The following is a 17,535-nucleotide window of genomic DNA, read 5'->3' as shown; positions in this document are numbered from 1 at the left end:
AGTGGCGGGTGGCGATGCTCCCAGACACAAGAGGGACGTTCCCCTGACTGTTGTTGGCCTTGAGGTGAGCAGGTCATTGTGAGACCCCCAGAGGACTCGTGAGACCTGACCACTCACAACCACTGAATGAACGGCGCTTGAAGTGGGACGAGTCATTAAAAAAAAAGAAGTAAGCGATACAATTTTATCTGGAGTGTTTGTCTCCCTATTAGACAATGAATGGTATTTTTGTTGTTTTGATGTAGCTGATGGTGATGATTATGCCGGTATCGTTGCTGTAGTAGTAGTAGTAGTAGTAGTAGTAGTTGTTGTTGTTGTTGTTGTTGTTGTTGTTGTAAATAGTCATAGGACTAGTAATAGTAGCTGTAGTAGTAATAGTAGTAACAGTAGTAGTAGTAGTAGTAGTAGTAGTAGTAGTAGTAGTAGTAGTAGTAGTAGTAGTAGTAGTTGTAGTAGTAATAGCAGCAGGAATAGTGTTTAAGTGGGGTTGTTGATAGTCATATCGTAATTATTTTTATCAGTTTTTATCATCATTCTCGCCATTTTTAACACGTGGCGGCGTTGGACAGGCTGCAAGTCATGCAATGTACACCTACAGCACACTCCCAGTCAGCGGTGCAAACCATTGATCGAGAATACTGTTGAGCTCCAAGTTAACGTGATGCTCAGCGGCGGCTCCTTTGTCACTATACAGTAGTTGGCAGGACGTCCTGGCTTGCATCTAACAGCATGCCCAGCAGAACCACCCAGCAGGGCCCTGGACACGCTGCTGCTGCTTCCACGTGGGGTGGCAGTGCCTTGCGTCATGCAGCTGTAGCCTTGTCTGGCCATTCACATGCGTGGGAGGAGACACACGAGGAACTGCTGTCCTTTTTTCGCCCACCCTTCTCTCCTTCCTCCCCTCTTTCCTTCACCTGTACTGATCCCATGAACCTCATTCACCTGCCGATTTCTCAAGGAAGGAGAAACAATGCGCCAAACCTACAGGCCTCGCGGCGACAAAAGAACACCGCTCAGACCACAAGCGTCACAAGCAATCAGGTCTGCTATGTAAAACCCATATTAACGTCCTCAATTACAACGCAACCGCTGTTCTTAACTCTTAGAAAATTTGGTGGCGCATCATTTAAGTGTCTGCATGACCCAGAGAGTGAGGGAAAGGAAAGATGGACAGCTGGGGTGCCTCACGTTCACTTGACAACAAACTCTTCTCACGCACAAGAATCACCCCTTTGTATCGCATTCGTATTTTCCCATCTGATCCGACCGAAACTGAGAAGGCTGACCTCACGTCTGGTTCTCTTCCCGCCGACTGGTGCTCTATCAGACAATCACGCGCACACCGTCTGCTCACAAGTGTCTGTTTCCAAGATTAAACTGGAGTGAAGTCAATCATCCCACTGTCACTTTTCCTTTTTCTTTTCCTTTTTTTTTCCCAGTATTCATCTACAACTTTTTAGACACTGATTTCTTTGTAGGGTAATCTCTTAAATAGTTCTGGTCCTGTCCTACTTGCAGATGCGATACAAACCCACGTATCTCATTATCTTTCACCGAGTCCTTGCAAACATGTTTTTTCCTTCATATCTTTAAATGTTTACAAAGCAGGACCATAGCAATGATGACCTTTTTCTCAAACGTTTCAGTGTCTTACCTTCTCTCTCTCTCTCTCTCTCTCTCTCTCTCTCTCTCTCTCTCTCTGTTTATGACCAATCCCTATACACGCGTGAGAGGTTTAGGTTCAAAGTATATGTACGTACACTGTTATTGATCGTGACGTCCCCGGCTGTAAGTCTGGACAAAGGTCGGTCAGCTGGCCCTGTTCTACATGCAGACCTATAACGTGAAGCGTCAGAAGCAGGCTCATCGAAACCTCCGGCTATGATTTGTCCACCTCCTCTTTATTTTTAGGGTACTGAAGCTCATGTAGAAAGCGTAAGTGGAAAATTTTATTTGTTCAGGATACATATCATATTTGATCGTCATGATAACAAGTCAGCGACACATCAAGGTCTCCAGTGATCGCAGCTTTCTGCGTCTGTAGCCAAGAAAGAATTAGCGGCCTTGCACTATCCATGCACCTCCTTCAAGTCAGAATGGCCAGAAATCATGCACACCACAATTTGAGAAAGACAGGGAACAGTTCATATAATATGAAGCACAGAAGAAAGGGTCAGCTGCCAAGAGGCTCGTTTCCCGCACCAGCCACTGGGCCTCGTCTCAAGGCTCGCTGTTAACACTCCGCGATCCGAAAACGAGTAGCAACACACGAATTCAAACGAACCTCGCAGGGCGATCCCAGTCATGGGTGGAGGCATAGCTTTGTTTGGCAGCCCTGCGGGGTAGCCTCGGGGCCTGGGGCATCTGCTTTCCGTGAGTGGTGGAACCGTTTTCATTGGTCGCTGTATCTGGTTTGTTAGACTTCCTTCTGAAGCTTCGAGCCAAGGCCCCCAAAGCCCTGCGAAATGAGCCAGGACGCTGTTCCGCCAGTTTCTGAAAGGGCACATCGGTGGACTCCTTGCGCGGGGAGTTAAGTGACAGAGACCGCCGCAGGAGTGCCCCTGACATGCGCGATGCTCGCATGGAGCCCACCCGGCGGGGAGCAGCGGGCTCTTTTAGGGAAGACATGGGCTTATTGTTTAGCTCTTCAGGCTGGAATCGCTTCTCCTCGTCACCGGGATGCTCTGGTTCTGTAGGTGAGGCAGTTTCCTCGAAAAGACCTGGTCCAGTCTGCATGGTCATTGCCGCCCTGGAGTACATGGGCGCCTGAGGCTCAGAAAGCCTGCCGTATTCCGTAACGCTCATACGCCGACTGACTGAGTTGATGACACGCTTACTCGCTCGACATCCTCGCTGTGAGTAGGTCCTGATCAGCCTGCCACTGTAGTTGCCTGCATGGGTAGGACTGGACCTTGCCCTCTCTCGAAAGGTCAGGCTGGGCACACTGGGTGGTGGGGAAGGCTGGAGTGGGGCCTCCACATGGCTGAAATCTGTCTCTGCTGGTGGAGCGCTCGGTGCAATAACCAGAGGAGGAGTTACAGAAGTCCACCGTTCTACTGGAATACTGTCAAACTGGACCCAGTGTTGGCGCCGCGGCGCGTCCGCCACACGAAGAGTCGCGACATCCGTATTGATGGCCGTGTCTGAACTATTCAGCAGGGAGTCGAAGGAATGGGTGTTCCCAGTCACTCTGTTAGGAGATGACGATGCAGACAACTGCATTTCATCTTCCTCTTCTTCTGTCTCATCTTCTGGCTCTCTGTCTGCCCACGTGCTGGGGCTCACAGTCTGCATCACGCTGGGACAGGATGGACTGTGGAGGGAGTCAAGCTGAGGATACTCGGCCTCCTCATCGTTCCGGCGGTCGCCATCACTGGGGGAGAAGTCCTCGCAGAAGAAACTGTCAGACGAGAGCCACATATGACAGTCACCGGCGTTGGAGGATGACGCTTGAGCACCACTGCCACCGCGGAAGGAGGCCTGGTGCGCCGTGTTGGACGTGGAAGGCCGAGTTTCACTGATGGAGGAGAGCCGAGCCTCACTTGAGGTGGAGAGTTGCTGAACGTCACCTGAGTCTGAGTAACATTGCTGAGTCACGGAGAGTTGGTGAACAACGTCCGAAGAAGCAGTCTCTTGAGCAGCATATGAAACAGAGGAGAGTTGTTGTGGTGGATCTGAGGTGAAGAATGATTGGTGAGCCATGTCAGTGATGGAGGCTGAGAGCTGCGCCACCTCTGAAGTGGAGGACTCTGACTCAAGACTGGAAGTGGAGGTGGCAGGCTCAAGTGGAATCTGAAGGAAGTCATCTGTGAACATTTCGTCCATTTGCTCAGAGAATCTTCTCATGTTGAACGCATTCTGCTCGTGAGCTGCAGAATGATGCGTCTGCTGACCCGCAGCTCGGGAACGCACAGAAGCAGGAGGAGCAGGGAGCTTGTGGCTTATAGGGGTGGCCGGCCACGCTCTGCTGGGCTCCTGAATCACAATAGAGGGGCACAAATTGGAACGCTTGTCTTTCTTCACGCTTGCATTTCGGTGAGTCAAGTTGTCCCAGCCTGGCGGCCTCTGCGTTTGACAAGAGGAGTGGACCTTGCTCTTGTTTATGAGGGAGTCCCAGCGCCTCTCGAAGGAAGAGTCCTGCTCCGTCCCTCTCACCACTGAATTATAATGTACAGGGAAGGTGACGCCGTTGGACTCCTCCAGCCACATCGGCAGCATGGCGTGCCCACAGCCAGGGTCCGGGGCCCCGCCAGTTAGCCTGAAGGAGCGTCTGGTGGGAGGCGTGGAGCCCACTTGTCCGGGTCGTGAGTAGGCCGCGAGGACCTGTCTTGCTGTTGCCACATCCCTCGCCCTCTCATCTCGCTTTCTTCGCTCTGGAAGGGATCAATATGTTGTTAGAAAACCGAGAAATTCGGAAAATAATTACCTGCGTTATTACGAACATAGTGCGATTTAACTCACCACCTCTCTCTCTCTCTCTCTCTCTCTCTCTCTCTCTCTCTCTCTCTCTCTCTCTCTCTCTCTTCATTCTCAGTCTGGATTTCTGACACAGCTTGCTTGAAGAAACGGGAATGATGGTGATGACAATAGAAATATGATAATGAAGATGACAAAAAAAAAGTGAAGGCGACGATGACGATAGAAATAAAGACTACATACGTACATTTGTGTTATCATTACTTTTTTCTTTTTTTTTTATCTCCTTTCACGTCGTTACTTCGAACTTTCCAGCAGCAGCAGCAGCAGCAGCAGCAACAACAACAACAACAACAACAACAACAACAACAACAACAACAACAACAACAACAACAACAACAACAACAACAACAACAGCAACAACAACAGCAACAACAACACGGTACACATACAAACATACAAAGCCCAAAGCCGTAATACCTTTATTGGCAGACCTTATGAAGATCTTAAAACGCTTGAATCGGCTCGGGGGAGTGACAGGCAGACGAGGCTGGATTTCTTCTGCCGGCGGAGCACTTGGCTGGGGCGAGAGGTAGCACTCAGCAGACAGCGGCGTGGTAGTAGCAGTAGCAGTAGAGGTAGCAGGCGTGGTAGCAGAAGAGGAGGCAAAGGCAGAAGGGCGGTGAGAGAGTAACAGACCTGGGCGAAGCGGAGGGGCGCGAGTGACAGGAGGATTATGAGGAGCTGCCATGTTCCCTGAAGTCGTCTCCGGCGCACCCACGTCAACCCTGCACGTGCAGAAATTATTACACATACATATATCACAAGTACATACGAAAATATGGGGGGGTGCCTGCGAGAAGTCGGCCTACACGCGGCAATTCCTGTACAAAAACACATCTGTTACGTGTACCAACTTCCACCACTGTCACCCGCATCCAGAAATTTCTCCGACGTTCTTTGGAAGTTCCCATTCTTTTTTTTTTTTTTTTTTTTATTCACTTGTTATCTACTTCGTACATTATCTAATCTGAATCAAGCATCTATCTATCTATCCACCTGTCTATTCTATTTAGTAGTCTATCTATTCATTAAGGGAAATGTATGCTTTGGTATTCATGGCTCCGCATTCTTAAATAATCTGGGTTCTCACGAAAGATTACGAAGAGGATAAGGATGATTAATCGTTTTCTTATGGATGCTGGATCTCACTGGTGATGCAGAATCCTTCTTAAACTAACATAAGTCATAAAAGCGCATTTGGAAACCTCTGTAACTTTCGATATGCTAAAATGAGGTGCTAAGCAGTCTAGGAAATATGTAGCTACCATTGAATTACGCGGATGAATACAGATCGACATACACAATGCACACAGAAACGCAAGCAGTGTCGAGGTAGCGTTTGTAATACTGTGTCGGGAGAAGAGAAGGAATAGGAAAACAGTCACGAAGGAGAAAATAAGAAGAGACAATTATAGAGAGGAAAAAACAGACGATAAGGAGAAAAATTTAACAACTAAAGACGCTAAAAGAGGAAAAGTAACACACACACACACACCAGAGAGAGAGAGAGAGAGAGAGAGAGAGACGCTTGCTGGACATGAGACCAAGTGAAAAGAAGAATCTGTGTCACTGTCAGGTTATGTCAATCAGTCCACAAACTCACCTGAGAACACTGATCCACATAACTTCGCCCCCTCTTCTCTTCTTTACAAATTACCTCCGTTCTCTACCTCTCACTGTAACTGCATCTTTCCACCAGCCAACTTTCTTGCCTTCATATTAACTGTTTATGGAAGTGCGTCGTTCTTCCAACCCACCTTCTACGTATTGATACTCGTACACTGTGGCTTGTTAACCTCCTCTTCCACCGCCTGCTCCTCCTCCCCCTTCATTGCGTTTTCGTAAGGTTTCCTCTACCACCAACACCCCACAGACTCCACGCTCTCTCTCTCTCTCTCTCTCTCATGTAACAGTCAGTCAGCTTACAATGTGCAGAAGTAAAAGCCACAGTAGTTCCCCTCCTCTTGAACTCAAGTTTTTGCATCAGACGGAACGCGGGAAAGCTGAAGCGGATTGTTGCTCACACCGGCGTTTCAATGCACATGTTTCTTATTCAGCGATTTTGTTGTTGTTGTTGTTGTTGTTTTTTCCTGTTTCTCATCGTCACATCATTAAAAATACTAATAATGGTAGTATTTTCATTAGTAAGAGTGATGTCTATTTTGCTGTTTGCTTTTCTTCCTTCCAAATTTCCCCCCCTCCCTCGCCACTCGCTCTCTCCCTCCCTCCCCCCCACTCTCTCTCTCTCTCTCTCTCTCTCTCTAGATGACAGACAAGACTCCATTAGTAAGCGTCTGCATTAGTTCATTCTCTACCATTACGTCTTATTTCATTCGGGCACCGGCTCCTCTTCTTTTACTGGTTTCACCTCCACTTCTTTCAGTTTCTCCGTTCTCATTTCAGATTGTTCGGCGTGTAGTAGACAAGTCCAAAACTATGGTCTCTCTTCAGGACCATCCTCCAAGATACAGAAATAATTTGTCTAGTTTTCATGAGCAATCTTCCCTGAAATAATGGAACATCATCGAAAAGCCATCTTTAAAAAGTCCAGTAGCTTTAAATAAAGGCTGTTGAACGCAAAGAAGAGAAGCTGATGTATTAAAAGTGCGGTTCTGAGGAGCGTTATGTAAGTACCTCGAAGTCTGAGCAGCGAACCTTCTTGCCTCCTGCTTCGTCAGGAGTTGTAAGTCTGTTCCTTGGGTGACGGACTATAACGATACGGCACGCGGGGAACGGTGAGAGGAGTGCACGGTGTCACTGTTTTCATCTGCTTCAATGCCGTGCTCTGCCACTCATCCGGCTCTCTCTCTCTCTCTCTCTCTCTCTCTCTCTCTCTCTCTCTCTCTTTAGTAGTATGGAGTTACAGTGGTGCGGTGGAATGGATCAGTACTATAGGTGGAAGTCCCGCGAGTGCATCAAATGTCACAAAAAGATTCTCCTCCTTGCGCTTATGTCACCACCATCACTACCACTATTGATCCTCAGGTGTTAACTTCATTCTGCTCATAAAAGAAATTACTTAAAGTTGTGATTATGAACCGGAATTTAATATCGTCGTAACCAAGGAAGATACAGAGTATAGAATCTTGGTAACCCTCTCTCTCTCTCTCTCTCTGAGGGATAACCTTTTTTTCTTTTTTGCTCTCAAAATAGTTCATCAGTTTCTATTTATTTATTATATCTATCATTTTGTGTCTTATTTTCATGCATTTCTATAACAGGTTAGAATTTCCCATCCGTGTAGAGTGCATGTAAATAGCGAGTTAGTCACGCAAGACAAGAGGAGTGAGCCTACCGTAGTATTGCTGCTTTCCCTAACCTTGTCTAGGAAACCTTATACACTCTCACATCTTTTTTTTCTTTCTTTTTATGTGTGTATAGATGGAAGGAGGTTTATGTCATCTTTACATTCACTGCAGTCAGAAAATATAACGCTAGATAAAGGGCATGGAAAACATATATAATTTATACAATTCTTCTTTTCCTGTATGTAATGTATGCTACAAAACTGGAGATTTTTACATCATATCTAAACATTCACAGCAGTCTCAGAATAATAATGTTAGATGAAGGACATGGAGAAGTACATACAATGCTTTTCTGCATGTAATGCATGGTATTACTAAGGCGAATTCACACGTGCCAATTTGCGACTGACATTTTACGTACGTAGAGTTTCTGACTCACAATAAGTGTCTAACGAATGTAGAAAGCAGTCGCAAAACAAGACCAACATGTTGGTCTTGCTAGTCGATTTGCGACTTTATTTGTGACGTCACGGAGTAAGCTTTGAAAATGTGGTCTCCAAATATAGAGAAGCTGTTAGAGTTGGTGAGGGAAAAAAGAACACATCTGGAGCCTCAGAAATTAATTATACAGTAAAAGAAGCTTGCGCAAAGCGTCGTTCGACGATATAGCTGCCACTCTACAAGAACTGTTTCCCTCAATGCAAGGTGTTGTTAGAGATGAGAGTCGAAGACTTGTTAGGATTTAATTTGATCGCAATTGTGCGTAATCTTCTTAAGTTTAATAATTATCTTATGAGAATTATAAACTATTTTAGTGTGGTAGAAACTCCTTTCTCTTTCTCTCCTTCTACTTACCCAGGGACGTATCCACAGGCATTTTCCTTTCTGTTGACTTCCGGTACGCCAAAAAAGCAACAGCATCGTCACTGGAGGAAGACATCTTGGCGGGTAACTGTTTGTTTACTCTCACTTCCCATCAAGGCGCTAACTAGTCGGTACTTTCCAGGCGCTACCAGGGTCTCTCAAACCCTGGACGCTACGTCTGTCACTTTCCGACTAGAAGGGATGAGTCGGAAACTCTACGTAAAAAAAAAAAAAAAAAAAAAAAACGTCGCAAATTGGCACATATGAACCCGCCTTCACGTAGCCGTGGGCGAGGGTCAGTTGATTCACCCTGCATAACAGTATACATTGCATACAATGAAATTCACTTAATAAGGGCATATAAAGGTTGGTAGGAGATGGCAGCAGCAATGACTATAATAATGTGATGTTTCCTATGTACTATAGTGACTCCAGTTAGAGCAGGCTACCTATGCTGTCAGTGATGGCGATGAATGGTGATGATTCCATTTCACTTTATGTTTATGTCACTGCAAAACTGTGGTAATTATACTCAACTTCATGAAATTATCAAAATACTTCCCTATCAATAAACTTTAATAGACTAGTGCTACAAGAGATTTACCAACAAACTCATCATACCTAAAATACAGAGGCTGTCAAAGGAAAGCCTACATATGGTGTTGTCTTTGTTGTCATCATTATAAAATCAATTTCAAGAAATTATAAGAACACTCTACTATGAATAAACATGAATACAAGAGCTTTACTGACTAACTTGACACTTGAGCACAAATGTTTTCCATGGAAAACTTTCATGTGTGGTTATGTCTTTCCTTCAGCCTCCATGAAGAGTTGAGATGAAGAGAATGTTGTCACCTTCCTGCAGTTCATAGTCCAGCTGGCCCAGAAGCTCCCAGTCAGCATCATTGACCAGCACCAAGATGCCGGGCCGCACAGATGCACCCTGTAGAAACAGCTCTGGCCGTTCCTGGATCAAGTTGGTTTTGATCCACTCCAGGAGGCTTGCAATGGTCCACTTTGAGCCGTCCAAGTCAATAGAATGCTGGGACACATTGTTCACCAGGAGTTCAGCGCCTCCTCTGAACTCAAGGCTGATTTTCATGGTGTACTCTTAATGTAAGTACAGTGCGTCACTAAGAGTGAATGTGCTCTCTCCTATAATTCAAATTTTTTTTATCATAGAGTTGTCTTTGAGATGAGCAAGCTCAGACACTAGTGGTTCTACCGCTGCATGTCCCTCACCTGCAAAGTGTATGATTGCAATTATTTTTAGTCTAAGTAACAAAATATTCATGTAGTTACACCAACCTACATGTCAATCCACTTAACTCTGCCAAAGCAAAACTGCAAAGAAGAGTGTATACTGTATACCACATACAATAAACAATGCATTTCTTTCATATATTGGGAAAGTGTAAGGGCGATTAATATTGGTGTCTCACAGAAGAAAAATTCAGAAATAAATGAGAATTTACAATGTGAATGCAATAAATGTGTACCCACGTCACCTAGCACTGTATATACCTGCTCCTTGACATTCTCCAGGGCATGAGCTGAACGCTGAATGGCCTCGTGTTGGTACCCAAGGTGTGTCATCAGGATGTTCAGTCTGTGTAGGTTTTCTTCTGAGCTCTTAATAGCATGCTCCTGTCAAAATAGCAAAAACACATACAGGTTTTCCCACTAGTTTGTATTTTGCAGAGTAATGGTAGTAATAATAATACATACTCTGCTTCTATTAATTTCTGAATCTGGAAGGAAAATTAATAGCTGAAACTTATAAACATTTGCAGGCCCTTTTAAGGATTAAAACTCACTTAAAGACAGAGAACTGCCACAGTCAAGGACAAAACCAAAGAAACTTCTATAAGTCCCTGGTCCCTTCACATACAAGTGTCGTTTTCTGATTACATTATTTCTTCAGAAACATCAATTCAAAAGTTCCATGTTTTTACCATTTGTGGATACCAGCAGACTGTCTCAAGTTCCTCACATTACACAGGTGGCCCACATGCTGCCAATCAATCAATCAATCAATCATTCAGCATTCAAACATCACACATCCCAACAAGATGGCCAGGCTGTGGATCTACACAGCAGGAACTAATTGCCTTGTAAGAGAAATCAAGCATGAGTGTCTTGAAAGCTTCGCAATGTTTAGCTAATTTATCTGACACTCATCTTAAGATTTCCTTACAAAACTACACAACCACTGTAGCCACTGATGATCGCTAACCTGGAGAGCCATGTTCCGGGCAGAGTGGGTGAGCATGTCAGCTGACTGTGAGCCTCGGTTAACCTGACGGCAGATGGAGCCCATGTTGTTAACATTGACTTGCACCCGCCTAGCCAGGAGAGATTTTGAGTCCGCAAAAAGATTCTTAGCACTTGTGCTGGATGCTGAGGCCATGGCAGCAGCAGCCTGGGTGTGAGGGTGAGGCAAGTTAGGGGTGCTTGGCTGTCCCACATACAGCACACCCACACTAAAACCAGCACTAGTGCAAAATGGCATAAAACTTAACCATGCTGTGTATCATTAATGAAACTAAAATCATTCCTGTGTTAGAGACACGCATCCCCAGCTAAACCATCAGTTCTCTATTATGTAAGAAAATCCAAATCTGTCATAAAACAAATAATTCTAGCATTATGAAAACACCACCTGGCCGAACCATTAAGACATCTGTGCTGTACATAGAGTAATAGAGACGTCATCATAAACACTAGAGCACCAACACACTGCATCCTCATGTCATGTCTCTCCAGAAGTAGATAATATACTGGTGTGAAAAGAATACTCTCTTATGGTGTGTAACTGTTGACCTTTATTGAAATATCTAAAAATAGGTCCTATAAGTTTTGTCAAATGAAGAAAATGTCAAAACTAATAACACACACACACACACACACACACACACACACACACACACACACACACACACACACACACACACACACACACACAGGTACATTTGCAATATAATTGTGTATAACTTGACATCCTCTGAGGCTGCCCACATCATCACCACAGCACCTAGCATAGATGCTGAGGTCCTGGTGATCCTTGAGTGTACACCATTGGACATACATGGGGTACACAGGAGATGAATATCATGTATACTAAAGCTTTTGCAGGCATTTATTGAATCAGCACTTCATAATCCACTTCATATCATCTGAATAACATGCTCAATCACAAGCTAACACCATACCATCTGAGGCACCATCTAAAATGTGCTGCACAACCCATCAGGGCTTGCCATCAGAGGTTTGGACTCCAACTCTTGTGGTTGCTCTAGACAGAATCTGGATTTGGTCCCCTGCCCCACAACTAACATGGTTTTATTTCTTAGCAAAGGTTTATGATAATGCCCACTCTATTGGATGACCATCCCATCAGAACCAACACAATATGAAAGGACAACATCAGAATCACGTTTCTTGACAATTACCATCCGATCTTTTATAACAAAATGGTCAGAATTTTTTAAGAAATTTCCATCTCATTAAGAGCTCAAGGGCCCAGGCAGGGATCATGGGGACTTCCACAGCTGCTAAGTGGAGTGGGCTAACCCTGCTTCCCAGGTGACTATGTACCTGTCTGACAAACAGCTTCCTTTCATTCCTTCATCTCATATAAGGAGAAAGTGATATTCTGGTATCTTAAGTCACAATAATTCATGATATTTATGCATTTTATAAAATAATGAACTTAACAAATTAACTTTCATTTATTGTTTTTTATACAAGAATTACGATATTTCCTCACGTTTATTCTGTCAATCTTCCTAAATTACAAAAGAATTATGCAAACATTGCAGATAGGGTACTTATTATTGTAAGTGTATGGCACCACACAGCAAACCCTCAAAATAATAACTCCACCCTTGCTAATCATAATTTTTCACAACAATTACTGAACTCTTCATTCCACAACACAAAAGCTTGAAGGTCATGAGCAGATACAGCAGTTCACTGATGGCTAATCAGTGACAAATGGTGCTTAACTCGCTATAAAAAACAATTACTTTCCAGCTTAATATTAACAAATCTAGGCTAATTAATTCATACAATCATGTAAGGCATCACTCCCAGCCTACTACATAGCACAGCCTCAGTTTTCCACATGGTATGGCATCAGAGCCAAGCTTGGCATTCGAGGCACTCAACTGAACTCTGCTACTTCTGTCGGACGTGTAACTGGTCTTTAGAAATACAAATAATATCCTCATCTTCCTTACTAAATTTTTGGCCATCATGCAGGAACAAAGAAAAGAGCAGGAAGTGACTAATCAAAACTATTATTCTGGATTGTAAAGATATCATTACTTGTTTCCAATAGGGAGTGTATTAAAGTGGCAGACACTCCTTTATCTTGCAAAATGTGGTGTTTTATTCACCCACTGTCCTGCATCAAGAGCAGTTTATATGTGGCTTTGTATATCAGTGGTAATTACACTTCCTATTCCCTTATTTTGTGCCGACAGAATGAGAGACTGCACAGCCTCCGCCCATGTGGTCAGCTTCTCAAGTTTGTTTGAAGGACTGAGTAAGAAGGCCTAGCATACCAGGTTCTGCTGTTGTTTCCTGCTGGTGTACTGCAGTTCCCTCAGACAGTAACAGATCAGCAAACCTGAGGAAAGTCTGATGAATTGGTGTACACTTCGCCAGTCCCCAGTGGGCGGAGGAAGAGCTTGATGCGAGGTGAGTCAGTCTGGAGGGATGTTAAGGGGCTAGGAGCGGGAGAAGAACAAATTTGGGTAAAACCTCAGTCCCTCGCTGGACTCATCCCTCACAGCCTGGGCATGCAACTCTGCCTGTAGCAACCTCTCTCGTGCCAACAGGAGAGGAACGCCACACTCCCTGGCCAGGTCGCCAGCTGACATACCATCTACTTCATGGCATGACAACACCAGTGCTGTGTCCTTCACCACCTTGTCCTGGTCCAAGCCAGTGATCTGCACCACCTGGACTCCTGATTCAAATGTGTGCAGGCTCAGAGGCAGGTCTAGTGTCCGCATGAGGCTGCACGCCTGCACAACATCTTCGGGGGAGAGCAGCTGGAGGCCTCGTGCCCGATTAATCCTGCAGTACACTTCCGAGAGAAGCATCACTCCTCCAGCCTCCTCCACAGGCTCCTCCAAGGCCCCAGCAACCTCACGTGCCAGGTGGTGATGGTACTGTGTTGCTGAGCCATACTTTTCCCTAGTCACAGGATCATCAATACCCAGACTTAGGAGATATGACCTGAATTGTGTGGTGTCATCTGCTGAGACTGAGTGCTCTTTGATTTTGTTGGAGATGCTGCGTGAGAGGCTCACCATGTCCTTCGCTAGATCCATAAGGTTCTTCAAGTCCTCAAAGGCACGGCTTATGTTTTGGCTGGCTGCCTCCTGCTTTTTCTGGATGTCCCGCTCAATGCCCAGAATGCCTGTATGGATCTTCTTTGCTCCTGAGGCCTTCACACTGTTGGCTGGCTGAGGTGTGCTCAATGCTTCCCATGCTCGAGCCTCAAGTGCCTTCTGAAGGGCCTGCTGGAAACTGCTGCAGCCACCGTGCTTAAAGGAAAGCCTCACGTAGGAAGCATGGCTGGAGGCAATAGGGCCTGAGGGCTGGCCAGGTGGAGGACTGGCCAAGTGCAGTACAAGTTTTGGACTAGAAGTGAAACCACCAGCCTCGTCCTCAATAAGAACCACCAGGCTCAGTGGCAGCCCCAAGGATGACGACTGGCTCTCATGGCGCCACAGCAGCCTCTGATTAGTGAGTGTGAGGTGGCCATCTTCATATCCTGTCTTCTTGTCTCCATCATACAGTCGAATAGATTTTGCCGAGGCAGCCACAGCCTCACCGGGACCAAGGCTCGAGTCACACCAGAACCAACGGTCCATCGTGGCCAAGGGTAAGAGTGTTTCTCATGTGTAGGGGTAAGTGTGTTTGACCCTGAGGGAGAGTGTCAAAGAAAGCCCAACATGACAACCCTTCAGACACTCAGCTCTCCTGCCATGCCTGAAAAAAGGGAGAAAAGGGAGTCAGAATTCAACGTAACATCAACACCTAGAATGGGAGGCTGTGGCTGTGGCAGGAAGCCGAGTGTCTTACTGGTTGCCAGGAAAACATTCTTAACAGTAGAGAGAGAGAGAGAGAGAGAGAGAGAGAGAGAGAGAGAGAGAGAGAGAGAGAGAGAGAGAGAGAGTGTGTGTGTGTGTGTGTGTGTGTGTGTGTGTGTGTGTGTGTGTGTGTGTGTGTGTGTGTGTGTGTGTGTGTGTGTGTGTTTCACTGTTTGATCTGCTGCAGTCTCTGACGAGACAGCCAGACGTTACCCTACGGAACGAGCTCAAGAGCTCATTATTTCCAATCTTCGGATAGGCCTGAGACCAGGCACACAACACACACCGGGACAACAAGGTCACAACTCCTCGATTTACATCCCGTACCTACTCACTGTTAGGTGAACAGGGGCTACACGTGAAAGGAGACACACCCAAATATCTCCACCCGGCCGGGGAATCCAACCCCGGTCCTCTGGCTTGTGTGTGTGTATTTACCTAGTTGTATTTACCTAGTTGTAGTTTTACAGGGCCTGGGCTTTATGCTCGTGTGGTCCCGTCTCCATATCTACACTTATCCAATTTTTCTTTAAAACTATGTACACTCTTTGCTGATACCACTTCCTCACTCAAACTGTTCCAAGTCTCAACACATCTTTGCGGGAAACTAAATTTTTTAACATCTCTCAGACATCGTCCCTTCCTTAGTTTCTTACTATGCGATCTTGTGCTTCTAAAGTCATATTCTTCTCTCAGGATCAGTTTCTCATTATCCACTTCATCCATTCCGTTAATCAATTTATAAACTTGTATCAGATCCCTCTCTCTCTTCTCTGCTCCAAGGTTGGTAGATCCATTGCCTTTAGTCTCTCCTCATATGCCATCCCTTTAAATTCTGGAACCATTCTTGTAGCCATTTTTGTAGTCTCTCTAATTTTCTTATGTGTTTCTTTTATGGGGAGTCCACACAACTCCTGCATATTCCAATCTAGGTCTTATTTTAGTACTTATCAATTTCTTCATCATTTCCTTGTCCATATAGTGAAATGCTACTCCAATATTCCTTAGCAAATTATCGTCTCTCTGAAAATTCTATCAATATGGCTAACCGGTTGATTATTTTCTTCCATTGTCACTCCCAAGTCCTTTTCCTTTTTTACTTTTTCTAGTTCTACTCCATCTCCCATCTTATAGATTCCCACTGGTCGTCTTTCACTTTTTCCCATTTCCATGACATGGCTTTTGTCCACATTGAATTCCATCTCCCATTTTTTGCTCCATTTCCAGATCTTGTTTAAGTCTTCCTGTAGTATTTCACAATCCTCTTTTGTTTAATGACTCTGCACAGTTTCGCATCGTCCGCAAACAGATTTATGTAGCTGTTCACTCCCTCTGGCATGTCATTTATATATACGAGAAAAAGTATTGGTGCCAATACTGACCCCTGTGGCACTCCGCTGTCTACTGTTCTCCTATCTTGTACTTCATCCATCTCAATGTGCTTCCTTTTAAGCCACCCTTCTCCTCTAACTTCCATAGTAATCTTTCATGTGGCACTTTATCAAAAGCCTTTTTTAGATCTAAATAAATACAGTCAACCCATCCCTCTCTCTCTTGTACTTTATCAACTATTCTAGAGTAGAAACTCAATAAATTTGTCACACATGACCGACCTTTTCTAAAACCAAATTGGCTATTTGATAATATTTTGTTGTCTTCAAGAAACTCAATCCATTGCTTCTTTATTACTTTTTCACACATCTTGCATATTACACTAGTTAGTGTGTGTGTGTGTGTGTGTGTGTGTGTGTGTGTGTGTGTGTGTGTGTGTAAATGTTAATAGTTAACATTTTATTGGATTTTTTCTTCTTACTTGACCTATCACACTGCATTCTAAGTGGAATTTTTAAGGTTTTGCAATTACTGAGTGGGTCGTATTTAGATTAGGATAAATATCAAGAAAAAAAAAACTGACTTTTTTTTCCTTTTGTTTTTTCTTCTTGTGTTTCAAATTAATCTGCGAAGTATTTCTGCCATAAATCAGAAGTACTTTTGTTTAATTCACATCCATCTCTCTCAGAAATATTTAAGGTTTATGAGAGAGACTGATAATACAAAATATGCCTACATCAAACGGAAACATATCATTGCCCTAGCAGAACACACACACACACACACACACACACACACACACACACACACACACACGAATGCAATACCAAATGAAGTGGAGAGAGAGAGAGAGAGAGAGAGAGAGAGAGATGGGCAAGTAACGGCGCAGAAAAACAACTCGGGAGGAAGGGAGGGGGCGGGAGGTGTTCAATTTAGCCATAGTCATTTCCACGCGCCACCTAATTGCACAATCAGGCACACCTCACCTGGCTGTGGTCGTTGGGAGTAGGCAGGTGTGGGTTGGGAGGGACGGGCCGCTACAGGAAGGCTGGCAGGTGGATCAGTCACATCGCCGGGGTGAGGCAATGGCTAGAGGAATGACAGAAGAGACTGTGGGGGACTTCGGCGTTATTGTATTTATCGGCTCTAATACTTGTTACTCTATTTTCCATGGTATTAGTCACCAGATAATACTTAAAGATAGGTTAAGTATTATATAGAGATTGATTTAAGAAAAAAGGTGAGAGTGTTTAAGACTTTACCCTCCTTATATTTCTCGGTACTGCTAATATATTTTTTTCAGTACCTACTATACCTACCTACCTAATCATCAAACGATGCATTACGATAATAACTAGGTATCATCAGCGTTTTCTTCCTTGCATGGTTGATAGAAGAGATAAGAAGAGGGATGAAACTCACAGGTAGGATTCACATTACCCTATCTACCTATACCTACATTTATTATTGCTATTACCACCTATAAATATAAGAACAGGGAA

At 44.6% G+C, this 17,535-nt stretch overlaps 3 protein-coding genes across 4 annotated transcripts; all 3 read right to left on the bottom strand.

Moving 5' to 3' along the window:
* Positions 1-1,929: 1,929 nt before the first annotated feature.
* Positions 1,930-6,316, bottom strand: LOC123506960 (pneumococcal serine-rich repeat protein-like). 2 transcript variants are annotated; one of them, XM_045259418.1, is made up of 3 exons: positions 6,083-6,316; positions 4,897-5,204; positions 1,930-4,373 (listed from the first exon to the last, which is right to left on the bottom strand). In XM_045259418.1, exons 1-3 carry the CDS (start codon positions 6,100-6,102, stop codon positions 2,275-2,277), a joined length of 2,427 nt encoding a protein of 808 aa, XP_045115353.1. In that variant the 5' UTR covers positions 6,103-6,316; the 3' UTR covers positions 1,930-2,274. The 2 variants fall into 2 exon arrangements, with proteins under 2 accessions (XP_045115353.1, XP_045115354.1); XM_045259419.1 differs by having other exon boundaries at positions 5,116-5,204.
* Positions 6,317-7,940: 1,624 nt separating this feature from the next.
* LOC123506963 (ubiquitin-related modifier 1 homolog) lies at positions 7,941-9,830 on the bottom strand. The gene has a single exon (XM_045259421.1). The coding sequence runs from the start codon at positions 9,694-9,696 to the stop codon at positions 9,409-9,411; it is 288 nt and encodes a 95-aa protein (XP_045115356.1). The 5' UTR covers positions 9,697-9,830; the 3' UTR covers positions 7,941-9,408.
* A 1,884-nt stretch (positions 9,831-11,714) lies between these two features.
* Positions 11,715-17,171, bottom strand: LOC123506961 (vacuolar protein-sorting-associated protein 36-like). Its single transcript, XM_045259420.1, has 2 exons — positions 17,020-17,171; positions 11,715-14,600 (listed from the first exon to the last, which is right to left on the bottom strand). The coding sequence occupies exon 2, from the start codon at positions 14,480-14,482 to the stop codon at positions 13,328-13,330; it is 1,155 nt and encodes a 384-aa protein (XP_045115355.1). The 5' UTR covers positions 14,483-14,600; positions 17,020-17,171; the 3' UTR covers positions 11,715-13,327.
* Positions 17,172-17,535: the final 364 nt, after the last annotated feature.

Source organism: Portunus trituberculatus, chromosome 21 (assembly GCF_017591435.1).
Source record: "Portunus trituberculatus isolate SZX2019 chromosome 21, ASM1759143v1, whole genome shotgun sequence".
Classification (NCBI taxonomy): Eukaryota; Metazoa; Arthropoda; class Malacostraca; order Decapoda; family Portunidae; genus Portunus; species Portunus trituberculatus.
This window is presented reverse-complemented; position numbering and strand designations above follow the sequence as displayed.

Bases quoted from the DNA above. Each gene is read 5' to 3' on its own strand.
- LOC123506960 (XM_045259418.1), bottom strand. From the start codon at position 6,102: ATGTGGATCAGTGTTCTCAG. The intron at 5,205-6,082 runs GTGAGTTTGTGG...CTGCACGTGCAG, and splicing joins ATGTGGATCAGTGTTCTCAG to GGTTGACGTGGGTGCGCCGG. The intron at 4,374-4,896 runs GTATTACGGCTT...GATCCCTTCCAG, and splicing joins CATAAGGTCTGCCAATAAAG to AGCGAAGAAAGCGAGATGAG.
- LOC123506963 (XM_045259421.1), bottom strand. From the start codon at position 9,696: ATGAAAATCAGCCTTGAGTTCAGAGGAGGCGCTGAACTCCTGGTGAAC.
- LOC123506961 (XM_045259420.1), bottom strand. From the start codon at position 14,482: ATGGACCGTTGGTTCTGGTGTGACTCGAGCCTTGGTCCCGGTGAGGCT.